This window comes from Physeter macrocephalus, chromosome 21 (genome assembly GCF_002837175.3).
Source record: "Physeter macrocephalus isolate SW-GA chromosome 21, ASM283717v5, whole genome shotgun sequence".
Classification (NCBI taxonomy): Eukaryota; Metazoa; Chordata; class Mammalia; order Artiodactyla; family Physeteridae; genus Physeter; species Physeter macrocephalus.
In genome coordinates this window covers 84,274,453-84,298,008 of record NC_041234.1, presented here as the reverse complement: position 1 = coordinate 84,298,008, position 23,556 = coordinate 84,274,453, and the positions used below count along the sequence as shown (strand labels likewise).

Sequence of the window (23,556 nt, the reverse complement as noted above, 5' to 3'; positions counted from 1 at the left end):
CCGGAGCCTGTGCTCCGCAACGGGAGAGGCCGCGGCAGAGGAAGGCCCGCATACCACCAAAAAAAAAAAAAAAAAAAAAAAAAAAAAAAAGAAATAAGCCAAAGAGATAGTCGGGGCTTGGATTTTATCCTGTGGGTAATAAAAATCCATGAAGGGATTTTAAGCAAAAAAGTGACACGGCCAAATCCATGTTTTCAGAATGGTTTGTTGAAGGCGAGGCTGGAAGCAGAGAAACCATGCAAAGTGCTCAGCCCATAGTCTGATACGCAGTTAATGTTCCACTGAAAGTGGGGTTCAAGTACCAGCAGCCAGAAGGATCCCAATGAGGCCCTGAACTATTTACTGGAGTTTTGTTTCATTTATTTATTTATTTATTTTTGGCTGCGTTGGGTCTTCATTGCTGTGCGCGGGCTTTCTCTAGCTGTGGCGAGCGGGGGCTACTCTTCGTTACGGTGCGCGGGCTTCTCATTGCAGTGGCTTCTCTTGTTGCGGAGCGTGGGCTCTAGGTGCACTGGCTTCAGTAGCTGTGGTGCACGTGGGCTTAGTTGCTCCGCGGAATGTGGGATCTTCCCGGACCAGGGATCGAACCCATGTGCCCCGTGTTGGCAGGTGGATTCTTAACCACTGCACCACCAGGGAAGTCCCTTTACTGGAGTTCTTAATTCCCTTACCTTAGGGGACAGGCAGGACCCGTAGCCTGGAACTGGGCTGGGCCTGGGCCTTCAGCGGGGGCTAATTGTGTCTACTGTAGGGATTGAGAGGCTTATATGATCTGGGGGTGGGTGAAAGGAGCCAGATCATTGAAACAATGGATAAACAACAAGGTCCTAATGTATAGCACAGGGAGCTATATTAAATATCCTGTAATAAACCATAATTAAAAAGAATATGAAAAAGAATATATATATGTATATATATATATATACACATATATATAAACTGAATCATTTTGCCGTACAACAGAAATTAACACATTGTAAATCAACTATACTTCAATGAAAACATAAATAATATCTAGCAGAAGCAGAATAAAGCTGTGCTTAAATGATACCAATAGCTCAATTGATTAGTTTCTCAGTCCTTCCTCAATTGATTGATGTAGCCTTTGTTCAGATACAATTTATATTCAGGCCACCTAAGGAGAAAGCAAAAGACATGGCCTTTTTGTAATTTCTCCTGACCAACCCTATTCTTGGCTAAAACTCAATTATCTTTGCCAAATCTTGGTGCTTTCCCCACAATCTGTAGACCTTTTTCTTCTTGCTTCTGGACAGAAATCATAGAAAGACTTAAGAAGCCTCCTCCTGTCTACAGACCAGTGGTTCCTCCTGAGCACGCCCCTCCAGAATGCCTCCAGCTGATGAAGCAGTGCTGGGCTGAGGCTGCCGAACAGCGACCAACTTTCGATGAAATATTTAACCAGGTAAGGACTCCGTGAATCTTAACACTCATAGCCCAGAAGCCATCCTGAAACCAGCCTACCTAAAATGAACTCCTTGGGTTCTCATCATACTGTGGAACCTCTTGCAAGAGAAAAAGGCATTCGTCTTGGGGAAGAAGCACGGAATTGGCTATTTGAAGGCCTTTGGTGCTGGAGCATCCCCAGCACATCCTCCAAGAGCACAAGGATAGGTTTTTGTTCGTTTGTTTGTTTTTGCGATATGCGGGCCTCTCACTGCTGTGGCCTCTCCCGTTGCGGAGCACAGGCTCCGGACGCGCAGGCTCAGCGGCCACGGCTCACGGGCCCAGCGGCACGTGGGATCCTCCCGGACTGGGGCACGAACCCGTGTCCCCTGCCTCGGCAGGCGGACTCTCAACCACTACGCCACCAGGGAAGCCCAAGGATAGGTTTTTGTGCTCTTTATCTGAACCTCTGTCCCAGACCATCCACAATCCGATCTAACTAACCTTTCAAAGATGGATTTGAACCACTAGGCACTTGCAAGACAATGGCATTGAGACCATTAGAAGATGGAATAGATGTATCCTGGACTAGGTGGGGATCCTCGTAGAGCCCCCTTTGCTTTGGAAATTCCAGAGAACGTTGATGAGTATCCCATTTAAGTGAAGCCAGATTGTTTTTGGAGGGTCAGGGAAAATATGGGGTGTTTGAAACGGTGTTCCAGATGGAAGGAAATGCAGATGTGGAATACAAAAGCAGGGGATTCCTTAGGTTTCTAGGGAACGACTTGAGGCAATGGAGTGCACGAGAATTGATAAGCTCTCTCCTTAAGATACTGAGTTCCTAAAGAGGTTGATGCTTTTCCCTAGAGTTGGGGATTAAAAGGGGAAAATGGGGAGCAGACAGAGAGAGCCCTGCTAAGGGAGCCCTGCTAGGGTGTGGTTCCTCTGTTGGAGCATGCTGTTGAGGGATTTGTTCAAACTACAGGATACCGAAGCTGAGGGCGCTCTCTGGGAGTGCTGTGTCAGCTCTGGCGGGGGGGCTTTTGAGCCTGGCTAGGGTACAGCACTGAGATGCTCTGTGAGTGGCAGGTATCTGAGGCGGAAAAAAGAAAGACTTGGATTGAAAGCCTGAGGGGCCCTGAATATGAAGTCATCCGTGTCCCCAGGTAACAATGCCTCCATTAGCCTGGCTGAGTTTTTTGAGGACACTCAAACAGGTATTCAATAGTATGGAAAAGGCAAAGGACCATGAAGGTCAAATTTCTGAAAACTTACCATGAGGCCAGAGAAAAAGCATTTGCCCTGGTATTGATGCTAGAGATGTTATTTCAGAAGGCAGCAGAGAAGCCGGTGATAGATAGAAGGAGTGCACGTCATACGACCTTCAAACAAGATGGCTTGGAGCTGCCCTCACTGAAATGCTTCGGTGGAAGTTTGGACTGTCTGAAAGACAAGGGTAGCCTCCCAACTCCCTGCAGCTAATAAAACTGAAATGGGAAGAGGAAGAGAGGGAGGCTCCCTGGGTTAGGCAATAGGGGGAGCCCAAGGCATCTGAGCTGGCTACTGTAGGACCTTGGTGGACACGTAGATGTGGACCAGGCTCAGAAGGAAACTCCTAGTGTTAGCCTTGGGGCATTGAGTGCTACATAGAGCACGTGTGGCTCAGCTGTATAAAAGGGTTCATTGGGACAGATTCCTAGGCATGTGCTGAGCAAAATTACCACCAGTCTTCCCTTGTTGTCAACCCAGCATTTTGCATGCTGAATACAGCAATAAGGAGGGGTTACCCCTCGTGATTCCAACGCCATGCCAAGCTCCTTGTCTCTGTAAATGAACAGGGTCCCAGGGGGGCTTATTGAAAATCTGTGGCATGCAGCCACCTCTAAAGGACCAGGGGAAAGACCAGTTGAATTTTTACATGACCCTGACTGACATGAAGGCCAAGTGCTAGGGGACACCATTATTCTTGGACCCCTGGTAAGAAATAGGGGTAGATCTTACCATGTCGATCTTGGGTCATATTTAAGAGGTCAAAGAACCTCCCACTGCCCAAGAACTGGCAACATGGTAGCATTAGAAGATAAGGATGATTTTATAGGTTGATGATCTAGAAGAGTAAAAGAGCACTCCCTGCCCTCTTCCCCTGACCCCACTCACAACTGGCCTGAGCTCAAGACCAAATCCTGCTGCCCTTGAAGTGGCTAACTATTCATGTGCTAGCATCTCAGAACTGAAGGATCCTGCCTGGAGAGCACCTTTGCTTAGACTTGAAAGAACCAGAAGGGTAGGGGAAGAACTACTCAGGGAAAAAGAGCCCTGTGAGTGGGCCAGGGTGACAATAAGGGTGGGTAGTGACTTTTCCTATTTATACTTGGGGTCACCTCTCCTGCCTTTTCATTTTAGAGGAAGGGATTTATGATAAGGGGGTCCTGTTGCATCATCTCTAAGTTTAAGAAGTAAGAATTCCCTGGCTCCTCTTTCTGTTTACTTCCAGTTTAAAACTTTCAATAAAGGGAAGAAGACTAATATTATTGACTCTATGCTTCGGATGCTGGAGCAATATTCTAGCAACCTGGAAGATTTGATCCGGGAGCGGACTGAAGAGCTGGAAATTGAAAAACAGAAAACGGAAAAGCTTCTAACACAGATGCTACCACCGTATGTGTGAACACCTGAGGAGTGTGAATGCTTGTAACAATGTGTTCTATTAAAAATAGAAAAAAATTACCCATCAACTAACTGCTCCCTCCCCCGGTCCCGTACACTCTCCACTCCCAGTAGGTTTGAGTCACACCTTCAAATCAAAGAAGAATTGGAAAGCCAAGGGAGCAGAGCACACTTCCTAATTTTCCACTGCTTGTGTATCATGCTAGTCATTTAAGTTTTTGATGCCTCGGCTTTTCTATGTGTCACTTCATGACTTTGCCTGGAAGTTGACCAATTAAAAGGAGGCAGATTTTTTAGCTCCTAGAGGAAAGTAGCAGGGTTGTTTTTCTACGTTTTTCCTTCCTTAGGTGAAAGCCTTATGTGTTGCTACAATTTCCAAAATTTCCAAGGCACCTTATCATGTTGTAACATGATCTTCTAGGAGATAATTGGGGAAGCTAGTCTCATGCAAAGGCAGCTGACTGGGAACATTTCCCCCTCAGGTGGGTAGAGCTGGGCGGGGACTGAGGAAGGATAGAGAGTTGAAAAAAACTCCACAAAGGTACAGATCAGGGCTCTCTGCTCAATGATGCATTCCAGCACCTGGCACAGTGCCTGGCACATTGTAAGCACTCAATATCTATTTGTAAAATAGATGAAAGAATGAGTGTTTGCATTCAGGTGACATTTTCTTCCTTATCACTTACTTGGTAGTGATTTTTGGAGAAGTTGTGTTCTAGCAGATGTTTTGTGTGGCCTGGAGGGAGACCTGTGTCCTCTGAGGAATAGCTGTGTCTGTTTTCAGATCAGTTGCTGAATCCCTCAAAAAGGGCTGCACGGTTGAACCTGAGGGCTTTGACTTGGTCACCTTGTACTTCAGCGATATTGTGGGCTTCACCACGATCTCAGCCATGAGTGAGCCCATCGAGGTGGTGGATCTTCTCAATGACCTGTACACACTCTTTGATGCCATCATTGGCAGTCATGATGTCTACAAGGTACGTTACTTAGCAGAGCAATATATTCCAGAGAGAAATTTTGATATGAGGCTCACCTATGTGTACTCCAAAATGGAAGGAAGGATGCAATTGTATTGAATGCTGTTATTTAGGAATTAAAATGTAAATAGTACACTACTTCCATTGGTCTCCCACTGGAAATGAAGGCCAAATAGAATGCGTAGAATTTCACACTTTCCAAAACAACAATCTCAACCCGGCAAGAGATTGCCAGTCAGATTTCTTTTGAGCTATTTTCTAGAACTGGGACTAAGAAGAGGTTGGGGCCAAAAAGCATTATTGCACTTCAGTTTCTAAGTACCCACAGTGCAGACACGGAAGGGGATACAGAAAGTACTGGTGTCTGGCCCATAGTTGATGAGTATGACAGAGTTCATCCTGGTAAAGTTTGTGTACATCTAATACATGCTGTTAAAACTTGGTTTCCTCCTTTAGGTACCGTTTTTATACAGGAGGGAAATCTGGCATTATACATGTCAAAGAGCTATTGGACCTGAGGCTCTCTGGGATTGCTATAGGGTAACCTAAAGCCCACCTAGTGGTCTGAGGTCTTGGGAAGTGATTAATTGTGAGGTTGCAACCCACTGCTTCCACTTCCCCCCACCCCTCCAGCCTGTCAATTTCCACTCTTCCTTTCAAAGGTTGCAGAAGATGAGTACAGAACAGATGACTACATTCACTCATTTCGGTGCCATGCTTCTTTACCCTTGATTGTATGTGTCGTCCTGTCTCTAGGCAGAAAATGACTAAAAATCTCATAGCTACATAGGAACATTTCCACGTCTGCAACATGGTTACTTGTTTTATTGATGGAGAAGGATGCCCCAGGCATCCCACACTTTAGACAGCTCCTCTGTCCCAGGAACCCAGGTAGAGCTGGAGAATGAGTAGCTCCATTCATTGGATCCTTCACAGTAGTCTGAAATGTTCCAACTCTCAAATCACACACAGGGCAGTGTGTTTATCTCAGATTAGACAGGGCCCTTTCAGGTCAAGTAGAGAGCCTCGGGGCTAGGCCAAGCTGCCTAAATAGGGCTCAGAAATAGACATCATACCTGTCAATCAGCAGGAGCTGCAAACTAATCAAGAAGCACACATGGAAACCACGGTGGAGGAAAAATCCATGGAATCAGACTACCTGTCTTAACTTGTTGAACTCAAGCAGCCTGAAGAGAAAAACAAATCACTGAAAGCTAATTCAGTTGAAACTAAAATCAAAGATGACTCAGTGCGGGCAGTAACACAGCCACTGGTTTAATCAATCCAGCTGATACTGTTCAGACAATTGTTGGGGGTCTTGGGAATGAGGTTGTTAGGTATTTTGATACTTCACGGCTGCACTAAGAAGCTAGTGGGCTGTTTTCAGGACAGAGTAAGGCTATATAAATCCAAAAATGGAATCTAAGTTTTCAGTCATTTTTAATAAAAACAACACAATGCAAAGGAAATAAAAATTGGACCAGCAGCGAGTTACCAAAACCGTTTGTGTTTTCATTTTCCTTACCTGTAAAATTGGAATCACCTCCCCTAGCACTTGATAATCTGAAATGGCTGCTGCAAAATTATGAAGTTAGTGATTTGTTTCCAGTTTCAGTTCTTCTACTACCACTCCGTCTCAACCAGACCCCTTCCTATACCTCCTCCTCTTCCCTTTCTGTGTCCTTATGCTGGTTTCTACAATCCACCATTCCCCACAGCAGTCTCACACCAAGGCCAAGCAGTGCCCGTGTTCCCTGCCTTTCTAACTTTCTCATCCATATTCCTGGGGGCTCCTGGATGACCGACTCATTAAAGCTCAAGTGTCAACCACCAGTCAATGATGATGGCCAGCCAGTGAGTTTCTCCCTCCCATATGGTATTTGCATTGTACTGTTGCCTTCCTCTGCGCAGGCAGCCATGCTTATCTGAGAGCAGGGATCCTTTTCTCAAATTGCACCAGGTATAGGAGGCCCTGAACGGAAGCATCCTGAGGTACAAAGTACCATAGGTGCAAAGGATCGCTGTTATTGGCTACATAGGAAGTCATGATGAGGGGCCTATTGCCAATTATGAAATCGTCTCTGGAGCTGAGTCATAGGCACAATCCTATGACTTGTTTCAAGACACGTCAGTTTGACGATGGTGATGTGGTGATAATGATGGCGGTGGTGCTCATGGCTTGCGCTTATTATCCCCCAGAGAGGTTTTAAGTACTTTAACATATATTTTTTAGTACTTAGAAAATTCTAGGACGTAGGTGCTGTCATCATCCCTATTTTACAGGTAAGGATACTGAAGCAGAGAGAGGTTAAATTACGTGACTAAAGCCACACGTAATGGTGCATCTGGAATTTTAAACGAGGCTGTATGACTTCAGAATTTCATGCTCTTAACTATGGCAATCTGTGAGTTCAGTTCTTTAGGAGAGCATAGATTTTAACTGGATCCAAACTTGCACTAGCAGAGTCTGACAGGCACATTTCAGGGAAGTCCCTTCAGCTTACTTATCTTTTGGATTTACCTGAAAAGTTTCACCTTACTAATCACCTAAAAGAGTGAGTACGCTTCTGTGGGGAAGACGAGGAGCACAGATTCATTCGCCTTTATTTACAGGTGTCCAGCTCTAACCGCCCCTGCAAAGCAATTGAGGTAGCACTAGGACAGGGGGACGGACCTGGTGGGGAAAGACTGAGTTCTCACACCCAAGGACACTGCAAAGCTAACTCCATCATATTAGCTAGGCAAAACAGAAGGAACGGAATCTTTCACCTCCTTCCTTTCCTTTTCCCTATACTTTCCTTAAGGCTGTTCTAGGTTATTGACCCGAAATCGTCTAGAGAAATGCTTGCTGGGAAAGCACCTTCTCCTAGGATGAATTATTGGGAGCCTGATAATTCTCTAGGGTCAGACAGGAACCTGAGAAGTAGCTGCAGAATCTACAGGTAGGGGACCTAGACATCAGTATTTTTTTTAAGTGAAGCTCCTTAAGTGTACAGGCAGGCCTGGGAAGCACTGACAGCCTCTCTCTGTCTTCCTCACTTTACAAGAAGAACACTTGGCCTCCATCATACCCTTTAAGCTCTGTGAAAACACACACACACACACACACACACACACACACACACACACACACGTTATTTACTTGCTAATTCGATTTCCCCTGATTTCCAGGTAGAGACCATTGGAGATGCTTACATGGTGGCCTCAGGCCTCCCAAAGAGGAATGACATGAGGCATGCAGCCGAGATTGCAAACATGTCCCTAGATATCCTCAGCTCTGTGGGTACCTTCAAGATGCGGCACATGCCAGAGGTGCCAGTCCGGATTCGAATAGGCCTGCACTCAGGTAACAACCAGCAGCTAAAGCAAGAGAAGACATTCCCATGCACCTCAAGGGAAGGCTAGAAATGGGAGGAAGAGGGTAGCTCTCCCCTGATTATTGGCAGCTGGATTATCCAGGTGTCTAGTGCTACATCATTCCTTTATGTCTCCCCAAGTTTACTCTCTTCCCAGCACCTGCCCTACCCCAGTGGGCAGCAGCCCTTGTTCTAGGTACCAAACCCTTCCAGTCTACCTTTCCTGTTAGAGCCAACAGTTCCATGTTTGACTATGATACAAGACCAACCTGCACATGTGGTATTTAGGATAATTCCTTTAATTCATTAAAATCTCAACTCCTGGAGTATTTTTCTCCCACACGCCTCTTCACTTGCTTGAACATCTTCAGGACTCCCCTTCCTTGTACCCTTTCCATCTATCTTCACATTCACAGGTGTCTTCACAGGTCTCTCACCTACTAGCCTCTTGCTCCCCTCTTTACTCCCCTCCTCTTTATCTTTGCTTTGTTTTTCTAGGTTCCTTTTCTTCTCCCATCATTTTCATCCCTTTCCTACCAAATTTTGTAGAAGAATGATTGACATTTATCATGCCATTTCTTCACTATCCATTGCCTCTTTAGCCCCTTTGCAATCTGGCTTTAGCCCTACCACTTTTCCCAGTCCTAGTCTGCCCTTATCTCTGCAGCATTTGATATTCTTGACGATTCTCCCTCAATTGGCTTTTATGACCTCCTCCTCACTCTCTGAATTCTTCTTCTCCATTTCATTTACTGGCTCTCTTAGCAATCCCTGCTCTCTAACTGCTCCCACATTTTCTGCAAAGCTCTGAGCTGTGATCTCCTTCCTCTCTGTATGTCCTGACCTCGAATTCATTTCTCAACCCGCTCCAACCTGGCTTTCATTTCTACCATTGTCTGATAATCTCTTCTGTCTTTATCTGTCCCTTAAATATTGATATGCCTCAGGGTTCTGTCTTTCATCCACTGTTTCTCTCCCCTTATATGCTCTTCTGGGTCATCTCATCCATGTCTATAGTCTAACTACCACTCGTGGGCTGATGATTTCCAACTCTACAACTTCAGCACCGGTCTTCTCCCTTAAGCTCCAGCCCTATATATCAGACTTGCTACTGACATTTCCACTTGAATGTTCCACACAGACCTCAGACTCAACAGATCCAAAACAGAAAGATTTTCTTCCCACATAAACAGCCTCCTCTTCCTGTACTTATTTTCTATTTCAGTCGGTGTCACCACCATTCACCTAGTTATTCCAGTTAGTCTTGAGAGTCACCCTCCTTGACTCCTCCCTCACCCTGACCTTCACCATTCAACCAATTACTAAGTCTTAAACGTTTTACTTTTTCAGTATTTCTTGATTCTGACTTTCTCTTCTTGACTCTCACCACTTAAGTCTATGCCACCAGCATCTCTTGCCTGGATCACTGCAATAGCATCTTCTCGCTTCCACTCTTGCTTCTTTCTATCCATCCTTCTCATAGTAATCACCATATCTGTGCTGGCTTGAGTGACCTTCCATTAGACTGTAAGCTCCTTGATGGCAGGAACCAGATCTTACTCATTTTTGTATCCTGAATGCTTAGCACATAGCAGGTTTTCAGTATTTTTCTTTTAAAGAAAAGCCTTCATCTCCCATTTGTGCTTCAGGTTTACATCAGCAACCCCCCTCAGCACATCTCTTCTTGGATGATTCACCATTACTTCAAATTCAGCATATCTAAAGCTTCAAGTCATCTTTTCCCACAAACCAGTGTAAGCTCATAAGCCCATGCCAATTTCCTCATGGTTGTCAATCAGACAGTCAACACTTCTCTTTTGATAATGTCTCTCTTTTATCACTCTGTTTTGCCCTCCGTCCATCATCACCTCCTTTCCAGTACTTACAACCTTGTGCTTGAATTACTGCTATTACACTTAACGGTTTTCCTTTCTCCCCTTTTGATGTGTTCTATACACTGACCTGAGGGAAAAAAAAAGAAAAAGGATTTTCATCATGTAATTCCCTGCTCAAACTTCTCTAATGTTTCAAGGTCTGCCATCTTGTACAACCCAATAGCCAACCTTGTCTCTAGTTTCTCCTTAGGCACCTGAACTAAGCAGACTGCTTTCTTTAAGAGCTTCCCAAAATTCCATGCTCAGTCCCAACCAGAAACCTTTGATTTATGTCCCTTTCCTCCTACTCAAATCCTACCCCCATCAAGATCCAAATCAAATCTTACCTTCTCCATTGGGCCATTTTTGACTGAACCAGGTCTTAATAAGCAACCCCTCCCCCATTTTCTAAACTATTAGAGCACTTCTGCCTGTGCCATTTATCTTGCCTCAGCCATACATTGTCTTGGGTTGTTGCTTAATTGCTTCCAGTTTGGTAGTCTCTTTTCTTCAATTAGATTATAAACTCCTGGAGAACTGAGACCATGTGCTACATTTTTTATTCCCCTTGGTGCCTAGCTCAGGGCTTAATGAATGCTTCTTAATGGGTGAGAAATTAAAATGAGAAACATAACTTTTATTCTTAAAAATTAATGTTCAGAAAGAACTTTTTGAAGCAAAAACACTTAATTATTTCTCTAATTCAGGAAACAGCAAAAAGATAATGCTGAACACTTTTCACATGGAAACAGAACAGAGACCAGAAAGGTGAAGGTAGAGAAATTTCTAGATCATCTTGAACTAGGTTTTCAGTATGGTTGCTGAGATTTTTTCAAGTAATGTTCACTCTCTGAACACTTGACATGATCGTATTAAAATGTACGAACAAAAACCATTCTAAGGGCAAATAGAAAATATTCTCAGATTATCTTTATATACTACTCCTACATGCTCCTAACACAAATGATCGAATGTCAACTCTACTTCTTTTCAGATTTTCCAACTGTCTTAGCAATAATTCTCTTTATAGACACAATTTGGGAGACAGCCCTATGAGATCCCTCCTTCCAACCCTAAGGCACAAGAAAGAGTCACATTTTATCCCTTGCAAAAAAACATGTTTGGATCCTGAATCCCTGTCCAGGCTTTTCTGATTGGGTTTAATGCTTATTTGTCCCTGTTGACAGATATAAGCGTCTTGGGTATAACTGTTACTTGGAACAAAGGTATAAATCAAAAGGGTAATCATTTCTTCATCGTTATAAATTTGCTTTCTCGTAGGGCAAAGAGTTCATTACTCACTGTAAGACTTCCTTCAGATGCCCAGAGCTATTTAGTGGCAACTTTACTCTTTTATGCAGCTGCATTTCTTCCCTTGGCAGTGTTCCTCTATTAGCATTGGATGCATACCTGTTGACTATACTCCCAATTGCCTGCTACTCTATAGGGCCGGTTGCTGCTGGAGTGGTGGGCCTCACCATGCCCAGATACTGCTTATTTGGAGACACTGTGAACACAGCTTCTCGGATGGAATCAACAGGGTTACGTGAGTACTTCTAGAGGGATGGATGGGATGGTAACCTCCTGCTACTGACAAAGTGATTCTTCCTCAAGAGAGGAGAAAGAGGGACTTCCCTGGTGGTCCAGTGATTAAGACTCCACGCTCCCAATGCAGGGGGCCCGGGTTCGATCCCTGGCCAGGGAACTAGATCTCACGTGCCGCAACTAAAGATCCCACGTGCTGCAACTAAAGGTCCCACGTGCCGCAACTAAAGATCCCACGTGCCGCAACTAAAAACCGCCCAAGCCACAACTAAGACCCGGCACAGCCAAGTAAAAAAAAAATAATAATAATAATAAATATTTTCTTAAAAAAGAGAGGGGAAAGAGAACTGAGAGATGTTTTAATGTTTCAAAGAAAAATCAAAGATAACTTGAGAAGATGAAGATTTAACACACATTATTTTGGTCTCTAAAGGCAAACCAGCAGGGGGTGATGTTGGATTGAACATGATGTTGTTCTAGACGTGAAGCTGTAGCTAGGTGACGCTGAAACAGCCAGACAATTTGATCAAAACAACTCAAAAAAATCCTTTGAGTAAAGGAACAAATTGGCCAACCCAGTGGGTCTGGGAGCGTCATATTGAAAAAGGAAATAGGTAAGGGACTGACATTTTTCAGTTTTTCAGCTAGTTTGTGGAGACACACCCAGAGCCAGCTGTCTCCCAGCCAGCTGCTGTTTGCTGCTCTAGTCCTCTTTTTGAACTCGTTACGACCCCAGGAGTTCTGGCTTCATCAAATAGTGCCCTCAAATTTAGCTAGCAATAATCCCTCAATCTAAGGAGCTTGGAATTCTGAAATAATTAATTTCAACTTGCCTGTATATAAAACTCTTAGCTTCTACCAAAACAGGCATGGTATCAAAGATACCATTTCTCCCTACTTCTTTGAGAAGAAAACTGTACAAACCATTAAGTCATGCTACTATTAAGGCAATGTCAGAATCAAAAGGTGCTTTACCTATATTATGGTTGAGCAAAGCGATTTGTTCAAGCTAGTATAAAAAAAGCATCAAGAACCACAATAGATTCTATATATAGTTTTCATGGCTTTTACATTTAAAAAAAAACACTTAAGCCCTTAGCAGCCCTGGCTCTGGCAGCTACTAAGCAAGACAAGCTCTTCTCAAACTTCAGCAATATACGTAAACAAGTCCCTGATGATGGTGGCCTATATCACAGTGGGTGGTGCCCTGTCTGACCCCCCCCTCCTCATCACTCATGTGTGGAAACAGCCTTGCACAATGGGTCCAGTCTTAGTCAATCTAGCCTGTGCAGTCATGATTAAGGAGGCAGCATGGAACTTAGAAGCTGTTGTCAGAATAAATTTTCTGACATCTGGGAAAGTCTTCGAACTCCACAGATATGGCAGAGGCCATGGAAGGAGTCATCCAGGAACTACTGCACGCATATAACTTTGCTCTGGAAGTGCAACCCAAGATGAAGTGAAATTGATCATGGAAACACAATGCAGATTTGGCACAGTACTCTGGACTGATGTAAGCTTGTAGAACACCGAAGTCATATTCTGGTCTGCACCAGGGAAACTCACTCCACACATTTCACGTTGGAAATACAGAGTTGAGAGCAGAAAGTGAATTTTCAGATTCAGGCAGCACCTTGTCCAGTGATCAGCTAGGAAGGAGAAAATGGAGTGAATCATGCACAGCAGTGTATATTAAGCACTGACTATGCAAGGAAGGCACTGTGAGGGATACAAAGAAGCATACATATGTGGTCTCTGCACTACAGGAACTGGTTAGAGTGCTTTTCTGGACGCTAATGACTGGGACTGAAATACGACATTAAGCGCCACTCCTGAGTGAAGATCCGTAAAGAGGTAGACTAATTTCATGTTGGATATGAGACTAGGACGTGTCATAGGTCTATTTTTTTTAAAAAAAAAATCAATTTCATCAAAACCTCCTTTATGCTCAGTTGAATCTACTGATTCTGGAGTGGAAGTGACTAGTAACCCAGCCCTGGAGTGATCTTCCTTGCCACAGAACTGGATGGTGGCTGGAATGAGCCATCTCTCTGTATTGAGCTGTGTGTTCCCCATCAGTAGGATTATTCTACTGAAATGTTCCCTCACAACAAGATGCTAGTGGAATATCACACATAGGGCTGGCTCGGGACACACTAGGTGAATTTTAAGGATGGGACAACCTTTTTGGAGCAGAGGTTTTGGGTGACCATGAGGTAGTGAGGAAGATACAAACAATACTGGGCTGTCAAGAGAAGGAAAGTCATTGTAGAACACAGCAGACATTTCTTGCAGTTCTTTTCAGCCATGACTTGCTGCTCAGATTGTACTCAGATTCTAAAAGAATTACTTTCTCAAGTGTGTGTGAGACTGTCTTGGACTTTTATTGAACACAACTTGAACAAGGTCTTACTTCATAGGATGACAGTTTTCAGGACAGTTAAGGATCCTACCTCAGTTAAATGCTTGTTCTTCACCAAAGAATTACACTTAATTTCTAAAAAGAAGTTTTAGTCATAGTTCCTCATATAAAGCTCTCATCCCAATTTGGGATTATTAGTTGGAAAATGATCCATTCATGTGTGTACACAGCTAGAGGCACCCACCCAAAGGACAGCTATAGATGTAGTCACCACAGAAGGTTGGCAGAGGTCTTGGGACATTTCTCACTGATGTTTTATTTTAAGTTCAGCAATACTGAAAGACAGTTGGATGGATGTATATGGAAGAGACAGCCTTTTGCCTCTTAAGTAGGATGTGCAAACCTTGGGGGTTCAGATCCAGCAGCAGCCTGTGAGAGTGGCTGCTGAAGCTTAACTTCCCTCAGAGGAGGTCACGCTTCAGCTGAGAGCAAAGTAGTGGTTGCTTTTTTCTTCATCTCAGACCTCAAGTTGAGTGAACACCTTTCTATTGCATGGTATTTCATCTGAGATAGTGTCTAGGAGGCTGATAGGTGCTACAGCTAATGTTTTATTTGGTGTTTGGCCTGGGGGGGAAAGCCATCCATCTCCCTCCCCTCCTCCTGTGAAACTCTAACTAAAGCTCTCTCTTTCTCTCTCTCAGGGACTTTGCTTAGGGTCCAGTTCATTTAGAAGTGGGGGCACTTATTACATTAATATTTTTCTCCCTGATTTTACCTGAAAAGATCCAAAGTCATGCCTCTCTTGCTTTTACAGCTTATCGCATTCACGTCAGTCACAGCACGGTGACAATTCTTCGAACCCTGAGTGAAGGCTATGAAGTGGAGCTTCGAGGAAGGACAGAGCTCAAGGTATAATGTCCTTTTGTTTTTTTGAGTCAAACCACTTGGACACACCTGCTCCTGGAGAGGTCATGGTCTGCTGAAAGAGTTTACCTGGGTGTCTGACTGTAATTGGGGCAGAATTTCCAGCTCCATTTCTGGTTCCCAATAGATTGTTCCTTTTTGCCTCACTTTTCATTCCTTTAAAATATGGCTACAGTGAGAAGGATCGTTAAGATCCCTCTGCATTTTTTCTGACTAGGAGTTGCATTTTTCTCTCTTAGAAAATTGTCCAGAATTTGGCATTTCAGTGAGCGGCACTATTATTTACATTTTCTAACTTCCATTTCATTTAGTATGTGGCAGTGCTACAGTATTGGGGAGTTTGGGTTTTCTGTCCATCTGCTTGGTGGCTCTCCTTTCTGATTTTTCATCCACAACATTGACCCCCTGTTTACAGAGAGGCTTTATGTCTTTCCCCAAGGACCAGTCAGTTCTGAGGAAAGACAAACATTTTATACTGCCTTTTCTCTGTTAGGACTATCACTTAATCTGGGATTCAGGATTATAGTAATAGTCCTTTTTCTTTTTTCACCATTTCCACTGGATTCTTTTCATCTTCCTCTGGGTTCCCCAGGGCCCCTGGTTGTCCCAACTGTAAGAGACTCTAGAGATTTGATAATTTAACTCCATTGTCAGATGAAGAGCCAAGGCCCCAAAAGGTGAAGTAATTTGATCAGGGCCATATAATCAGTTGATAGCAGAGTCAAGCCATAACCCAGGAAGCCTGACTTCCCATTCAGTAGTCTTTCTATGATACCATTGTCCATGAAAATTATTTCCTCAGTGATTATTCTTGGGCAAAGCAAAATCCGGGCACTGAGTGATGCACAGTTTGTTTCTGTCATTTGCATGCCTACCCCAAATAGTGGCAATTTACATATAAAAGGATTTCAGAAGTCAAAGGTTGGAAGGCTTGGTTCTAGTTGATCAATTAATTCCCTTTATGGCTAGTCCTAGGTTGTCCCTTCCAATAGATCCTTAATATCTTCTAGCAGGGGGGATGGGTCACTTATTAGGGGACAGAGGTTTCTTTCCCACCTCTGCAGAGAACGCAAAGATAGGATGTGGGTGACAATATTACTTAGGCAATGAATCAAATCACCCAAGGCGTTTGTGATCCCTCTATATATTTGGTCATTTCTCAGCAGAAGAGGGCAAAGGTGGCTTGGTTTCCTGAAGCACTTGCCTGCCTGTACTACTAGACACAGATTCCCTCATTTAAGAGAGAATTTAAGAGCTGAAGAGGTGCCATTTTTGAAACTGAAAAGGAAGCATATACCCCCATCCCCATGGTTTTTATTACCCCCCCCCCAAATACCAGTCAGGAGCAATCACATCTTTGGGTGGTTCACATACAAAAGCAGGACTACTTCAAAAGGGCCCTTTGCAACTTCACCGTTTCCCCTACCCCATGGAATCTGGGGGAAGAGGCCGGGAGAGGCTTCCCCTAAGGCCATGTCAGACCTTGGTTATTGGGGTGGCAGGGGCCTCCTGAGGAAGAGAGATTGAGAGGGAGATACCGAGAGAGAAGAAGAGAGGGTGCCCCAGGGGAAAGGAAGGGCCAGTGAAAAGAAGGATAAGGATAGGAAGTAAGACCCACAGAAAGGAAGGGAGAGGAGGGGAGATCTTTTCTGTCTCTGTACCTCTACCTCCCCACCAGAGGCAGGTATTGGCTATTACCTAGTAGGGACTTGGGGACAGAAGATTCCTTGTCCCTTGAGGGCATGCAATATATCCCCAATAAGACCACATCAGCAGCACACTTTAGAAATTCTGATTCAACGTTTCCACCACCACCCGCCCCCCCCACCCGCCCCCAGCATCCACACTGTGCTGCTGGAAAGCAAGAATCGCTCTAGTGCCTGGGTCAGAAGGACTACATTTGATGGCCAGCCAGGTGTGATTTCAAAGCTGATGGCCAAAAACATCCTCTCCTTCCAGCTGGCTGATGCTTAAAATTCCTCCATCAGAGCCTCTTCTCTTCAGCTCAAGGCTTGGATCCAGTAACAACACTCTTCCCGCCTCTACCCCCCATCCCATTTCCTTCACTGGAGTGATGACGCTTTAAGTTGTTTCTTTTAGTGGGATCAAAGATGTGGATTGGATTGGCTGAGAGAGGAGAACACAGAGAAGTTGAGTAATTGGGTGGGAGGGGAGCACAAAGAAAGAGACTAAAATGAGGAAGCTTAGAGGAGGACACATTTAGAGATAAGAAGCTCATACTCTCTGGGAAGCTGTTCCCCTGCACACTCCAACCTCCTCTTGTACTATACTGGCACAGAATCATCAGTGCTTAACTGGCCATTTCTGCTTTTCTCAATATTTTTCTCCTAAGCCCTGGCGATAAGTCATCTTATTACCTCTTCTCTTACATGAATGAGTCCTGTTTCAGTTACTGTTTTCCTAACAAGTTTGAAGCTCCTTGCTGAGACTTTGGATATATCTAGGCTTATCCCATATATTTGCCAGGGCCTCTTAGGTAGGTTTACATTCTGAAAATTCCCAAATGGTTGTTCTTAGCTGGTTTCTGTTGTCCTTGCCAGAGGTGGACATTTACACACCAGCAACTGAGCTAAGAAGTAATGAGGTTGTATTGACAGAGTCATGAAGGTCAGAAGGTCTGGTCCATAATTCTTGTCCCATTAATGACTCAATGTGTGACATTGGACAAGTAACTTCATCTTCTCTGTGCTTCCGTTTCTCAACATGGAGACCTCTTCTGACCTGTGATTATCAGGCGGATCATTAATCACAAGCTTTAAAATTCCCCGCAGTTGCTTTTTGGCCTCTAGACCTGCCCCTTGACTCCAGTGTGTTGGAAAAGCTATATGGTGTAGAGGGAAGAACACTTAAAATTTGGAGTCTAAGATGTTAACTAGACTTCTTGTTGTGATCATTTCACAATATATACAAATATCGAATCATTATGTTGTACACATGAAACTAATATAATGTTTTATGTCAATTATACCTCAGTAAAATATAGCAAAGTCATAGTAAAAAATAAATAAATAAAATTTGTAGTCTAGTAGGGTTGGGTTCAAGTCCCAGCGATGCCTGCTTATTGACAAGTCATTTTATCACCATAAACCTCAGGGACCCCATTTGCAGAATGAGGTTAATAATAAACCTACTTTCCACAGTTTTTGTGAGGATTAAATAAGACAGAAGGTGCCAAAGTATCTTAAAAGTGTCAGGCCAAAGTACGGTGCTATTATTTGGGAGGTCTCTGGGACTGCCTAGGGATTGATACTGAGTCAGAGAGTTCGCTTTAGGCTTCAGTTGTTGCATACTTGTTTTCCCGTGTCCCCCGCTCCCTTCAGCAGATTTTTGAAAGTAGGGTGGGTAAACAGAGAGCTAGGATTCTAAGAATTCTCCTGGATGGGCTCCAAAACCTCAGAGAACCCCTGGAGCTCCCCAGCATACTCTTTGATTTGGAAGCTTGCCTGAGTCCATAACACTTCCATCCTATTTTGCAACCATTAGTTTTGGCATGCCAGTATGTCCCAGGACTCACCCAAATATCTAGACAATCCTGGCATCTGCAAATCTCCCTTGGCGATTGGCATGCTGTCCTGATAGCCCCCAGAGCTCAAGAAAAGCAGTCAACTATGGTTGGGGGTTGGGGTCAAGTTTTGAGAGTATGTTTTACCAAAATGAGGTCCAACGACACCTTGAGTATTCCAAGTACTCAAGGAATGAGAGTGCCAGTTAATGGAACAGTCTATTTACTGAGCACCTGTTCTATATGAGACACTGTACTAGGTTCTGTGAGGAAAATAAAGAGCTGAGGAGGCAGAAGAGTTGGGCTTCTGTTTAGGGCCCAAGACATGGCCTGATAATTGTTTTTATTTAATTGCACTGTGAGCTCCTTAAGGACAGAGCCATCTCTGTATTCCCAGCCCTGACACAACGAGGGTGGAATAAATGTAAGAATGAGAGATGGGAGCATATTTTCAAGTTGCTCACTTCTTCTGAAAACAGAGTGGCCCCAAACAGTCCAATTATTTGAGGTTTAGGTTTAGGGTGGGTTGGTTGCCTGTTCATGGAGGTTGGGCTGTTGTGGTATTCTCTTCCTACTCGCCTCATGGAGGGCTCGTTCAGAGCCTTGAACCAAATATTTGCGAAATGCTTTGAGATTCTCCAATTAAATGTGCTAATTATTATTATGGTTGTTGTCGTGATTGTTAAGGGATGGATATATGTGATGTAAAATAGAGAATAATGGATTTGATATTTAAAGGGGGCAAACCTAATTGGAATTTCTAAGTTAAACTATTTAGAACTGTTCCAAATGAGATCTGCCGAGAGTGAGACCATATTTCAGATTAATGAGTTGGAAACACATCCCATTACTTTTCCCAGTCTTAGTAAACACATTTTTTTCCTTACGGATTGGGGAAAATGAGAGGACAGAGAAAAGAGAATTGAAAGGAGGAGAGAGAACCACATTGTTGAGGAGGGTCGATTGGAAAGAGGGGAGGACAGGGCAGAGGCAGAAAATTTGGCTCTTCTGAGGTCATCACTCAGGCTCTGGGGCAATGAACTTGAGTTTACATTCCCTTCCTCTTCTCAGACCTGTGGTTCTTGACAGTCAACTAATGGGGCTGTAGGTGGAGGCCTCCCTGGGGTCTCTCTCTGTAAGTCTCCCTTGGCAGGAAGAAAAGAACATTGCAGAAATGCAGACTTCTCAAAGCAGCCAGGATGCCCTGGGCTTAAGAACAAAGTTGCATGGCGTGCTTTCCATTTCTATTCCCTTTTTGGGTTTTGTGAGAGCCATTGGATGGTGGAGTGTTGGGGATGGAGGTGGACTCTGAAGGTATGTACTCTAGATATAAAAGACAATGGGTTGCCTAATTCCAAAAGATCATGGCAAAAATGACAAACGGAATCTTTGATTGAACGTACAGATGTTTGGTTGCTATGAAGCGAAACATCCATGTATTCCCAAAGATGGAGCTGCGTGGCAGCGGGTAGACAAAACATCTGGATGACAGCTTGAAATGCTGCTCGCTTTTCATCTGGCCGCTGTGACAGCTTATGGAGCTTGTCTGAGCCTTAGGTATATATGACAAAGAAGCCGTGTAGGAAGGAAGACTCCTGGGAGTGGTGATAAGCGGAAAGCAGAGGCAGTTCCTGAGCCAAACGGAATGTTTGCACCCTATTGACCAGAAGGACTTCTTTAGGAAAATTGGTTATAGCACGTTTAAGATTTTCCATATTTTCTATAATAAGGGCAAAGGCACAGAAGAGACCTTCTGGCTGGTTGGAAAAAAAGGTTTCACGAAGCCCCTTCCCGTGCCTCCACCAGTGGGCAAAGATGGGTAAGTGGAGATCACATTTAGTTAGCATCTTCCCATGCCCCTCTCTGCCACACTCTCTTCGTTAACTATTTTTGTGTCTCTCCTGCCCCACAGGCAAGTGGGCCATGGCCTGCAACCAGTGGAGATCGCAGCCTTCCAAAGAAGAAAGGCAGAAAAGCAGCTGGTGAGAAACAAGCCGTAAGGTAATGGCCAGCAGGAAAACAGAGCCCAGGAACTGGCCAAATATTCAAAGCTGGGGCTCCCTTTGGCATGGGTGCCAGTCTCAGCCTACATTCTGTTGGCAGAGTGTGATGGAGTTGGTGAATTTCCAAGCTCCACTGAGTTGTGCAAAAACCTTGTGGGGAGACCTATTGCAGAGCAAGCTGCATCTGAGGCAGGTCAGCTGCCCCGGCCTTAGAGAGATCTCCTCCTCACTGATAACGTATTTGAATGTTAATGAGGCTGGCCTTGTTATCCAGTTATCAGGCAGGTGCACCCATCTGTCTCATTGTCGAGCACTTGGGCCTCACGGTGAGCCACCTCTGGTCTTTAGAGACTCACCTCTATTTAAGCCACACGGCAATATTGCAACGGCCCCCTTTCCCCAGGATCTATTGGCAAGATCATCTTCGAGGGGATGCTTATGTCATTTCCTCTGCAGGCCCTGCCCAATTGCTTCTGAGGTTGGTATTGCCAACCAAAATAAGACTGGCAACTCCTAGACTGCCTGGCTTGAATTCAGGACAATTTCCCTCATCCTTCCTCCCCTACTAGAAGGGTATCATTCCGAAGCAGCAACAACAGCCTATTTATCAAGAGTTCTCCCTATGTATTTATCTCTGAGGAATCCATTGCTTTATTGGGCTCCTGTCAGTATCTTTTCTCTTCGTTATCTTGCTTTCTTATTCTCTCTTTCATGGAGACACTGACCCTCAGACCCATTGCTCTCTCCACATATCCTTGGAAATCACACGATTCTAAAGTAAACATTAGGGCATCTCCACACACTCCTGCTCCCTTGTCTTTTTAACATGTTCCAGAATAATCACAATTCCAACAGCAGCTACCAAAGGCATCCACATTCTTCCTATATTTCCACTAGCCTTTGTTGACTTTGTCAGTGCTCGATGACTGCTTTTCTCCTACCAAAACCCAATGCATCCTCATTTCTGTGACTATCACAGGTACCCTCTATGTGTCATAACATTTATGCTTCAGAAAGCTTCTGTACTGAGCATGTGGTTGCCCTGCAGCCCCCTGCACCACCCTCTGCCACCCTGCCACCTGGGACCCAGCTCTGTTCTTTCCTCCTAACGAATACAAGCAGATAATCAACTGGAACACACATTCATCCAGTCTCCAAGACATTCTTTCCTGTGGGGAAAGAAACACCCAAGACACACAGCACACAGTCAGTCTCGGTCTCTGCCTCTGTCTCTGTCTCTCTCTCACAGCAGGAAAGGGTTTGGAAGCTCCTGAAGGGTTTTCCCTCTGGCAGGGTGGCACAGGCATTGGAGGTACTGCACAAGAACCTATCCATTCCTAAGAATGTGTTGGAGTTTGCAGCAGAAAACACTGCAGCTGACTCGCCGTCATTGGCTGTGTGCTTGGTAGCGCTTTCCCAGCACTGGAGATGGATGTAGCTGAGGCCATTTACACTCACTCATCTGGATCCCCTTGATAGAGGGCAAGATTCCGTGGGCTGTGCATCTGTGGAACGGATTGAAGCCAACTGGCCCCAAAGTGGATTTGACCTCTGATCCTGGCCTCATCAGCACTTGTGCTTTAACCAGCGTGTTAATTGACCACAATGGCCTTGGCAGGCTGTACAAATCACAGAAGTCCTCAAAAAGAGCCCCCTTAACAAATTTCAGAAGGCTTGACCTAAATCCAAGAGCTCCCAGACATCTCACTTACCTTTCATTAAATGTCCTATGTTGATGCCACCGACTAACACCACCTATTCCAGAATGTTTCCAACTTTCTATGAACTTTCAGGCTGACTCTTAGTGAGATAGACTCAACTTATAAAATACCCACAAGATCTAGGAATGCCTCACACGCACTGCCACTACCATGGGAGCCATTGAGGAGACACTTGAAACCTTGAGAGAGCATTGTGGTGTCAGCCAGGGAGGAAGGAAAGATGCTGTGAAAGGGGGTATAGCTTTGGCGAAGTGACTGCAGGGCTTGCCTTCCAGGCTGCACCCTGCTGTCTACCTAGTAGTTCCTTCCTCCTGTCCTCCAATATCTACCACTTCCTAAAACTTCCTAGAGGTTGTTACTTTCCCTTAAATTTCACCAACTGGGGTTCATTTGGGGTTGACAAGCCTCCTCTTCCAACCATAGATATACAGTTTGGAGGGTAAGGGGCAATTCATCACTAATATCATAATGAAGGTGAACTGAGCTAGATGCTCAGGAGGACTGGGAAGTTTCATTTTCATCAGGTCTAGGAGAAATGAAGAAGTTGGCAGTTCTGAAGAATGAAGGATTATAGTGAAAGGCTTGGGACAAGACACGAGCAATGGATCCCTAGATGTGTGAAGGGTGAAACGAGTATGAGGGTGGAAAAGTCAGTTTAGATTCCTCTACTTTAAAACTTTTGCTTTGGGTTTTCCTTGGACCCAAAGAATGGGAAGAAAGAATGCTTTTCCTTCTCTCAGGACCTAGGACCTCAGCCAGAGGGCTAATATAACTCTGCTTCATGTGGGTTAGAGCAGCCTTGGTGTACTGGCCTAGAAACCTGACCACCACATATGTAACACAGTTTCTATGCAGCAAGGCATTCCAAACTCCAAGTCATTGACTTATAAATGTTTAGGACACATCTCATTAGTAAGTTGAGAATTACCTATGTATTAATGTGCCTCCTCTTTTTTTGTTAAATCTGTAAAAACCTTGTAAATAGCAACATTATGCAATTGTAATTATGGAATCCTGACAAACGAAATAATGTTTATTTGTTCAACGACCCAGGAAGGTTTAGCAATTTGCAAACTGCTGGCGGAGTAGCATGATGTTGCAGGGCTTGGAATCATTCGTACTGAAATCCTGTGAAAGGCCTAGGATGGAGAAGGTCTACTTACTGTTTTCTTTTTCTCCCACCCAGGAGCAAAGGGCTCC

General features: G+C 44.4%; 1 protein-coding gene across 1 annotated transcript in view; it reads left to right on the top strand.

Moving 5' to 3' along the window:
- Positions 1–20,632, top strand: part of GUCY2F (guanylate cyclase 2F, retinal) — an 82,398-nt gene extending 61,766 nt beyond the window's left edge. Inside the window, exons 12-19 of the mRNA XM_007105795.2 lie at positions 1,275–1,423; positions 3,899–4,062; positions 4,856–5,048; positions 8,220–8,394; positions 11,726–11,824; positions 15,000–15,094; positions 20,363–20,451; positions 20,545–20,632. Coding sequence (XP_007105857.2) covers positions 1,275–1,423; positions 3,899–4,062; positions 4,856–5,048; positions 8,220–8,394; positions 11,726–11,824; positions 15,000–15,094; positions 20,363–20,451; positions 20,545–20,632 — 1,052 coding nt within the window. The remainder of the gene's footprint in view (positions 1–1,274; positions 1,424–3,898; positions 4,063–4,855; positions 5,049–8,219; positions 8,395–11,725; positions 11,825–14,999; positions 15,095–20,362; positions 20,452–20,544) is intronic.
- Positions 20,633–23,556: the final 2,924 nt, after the last annotated feature.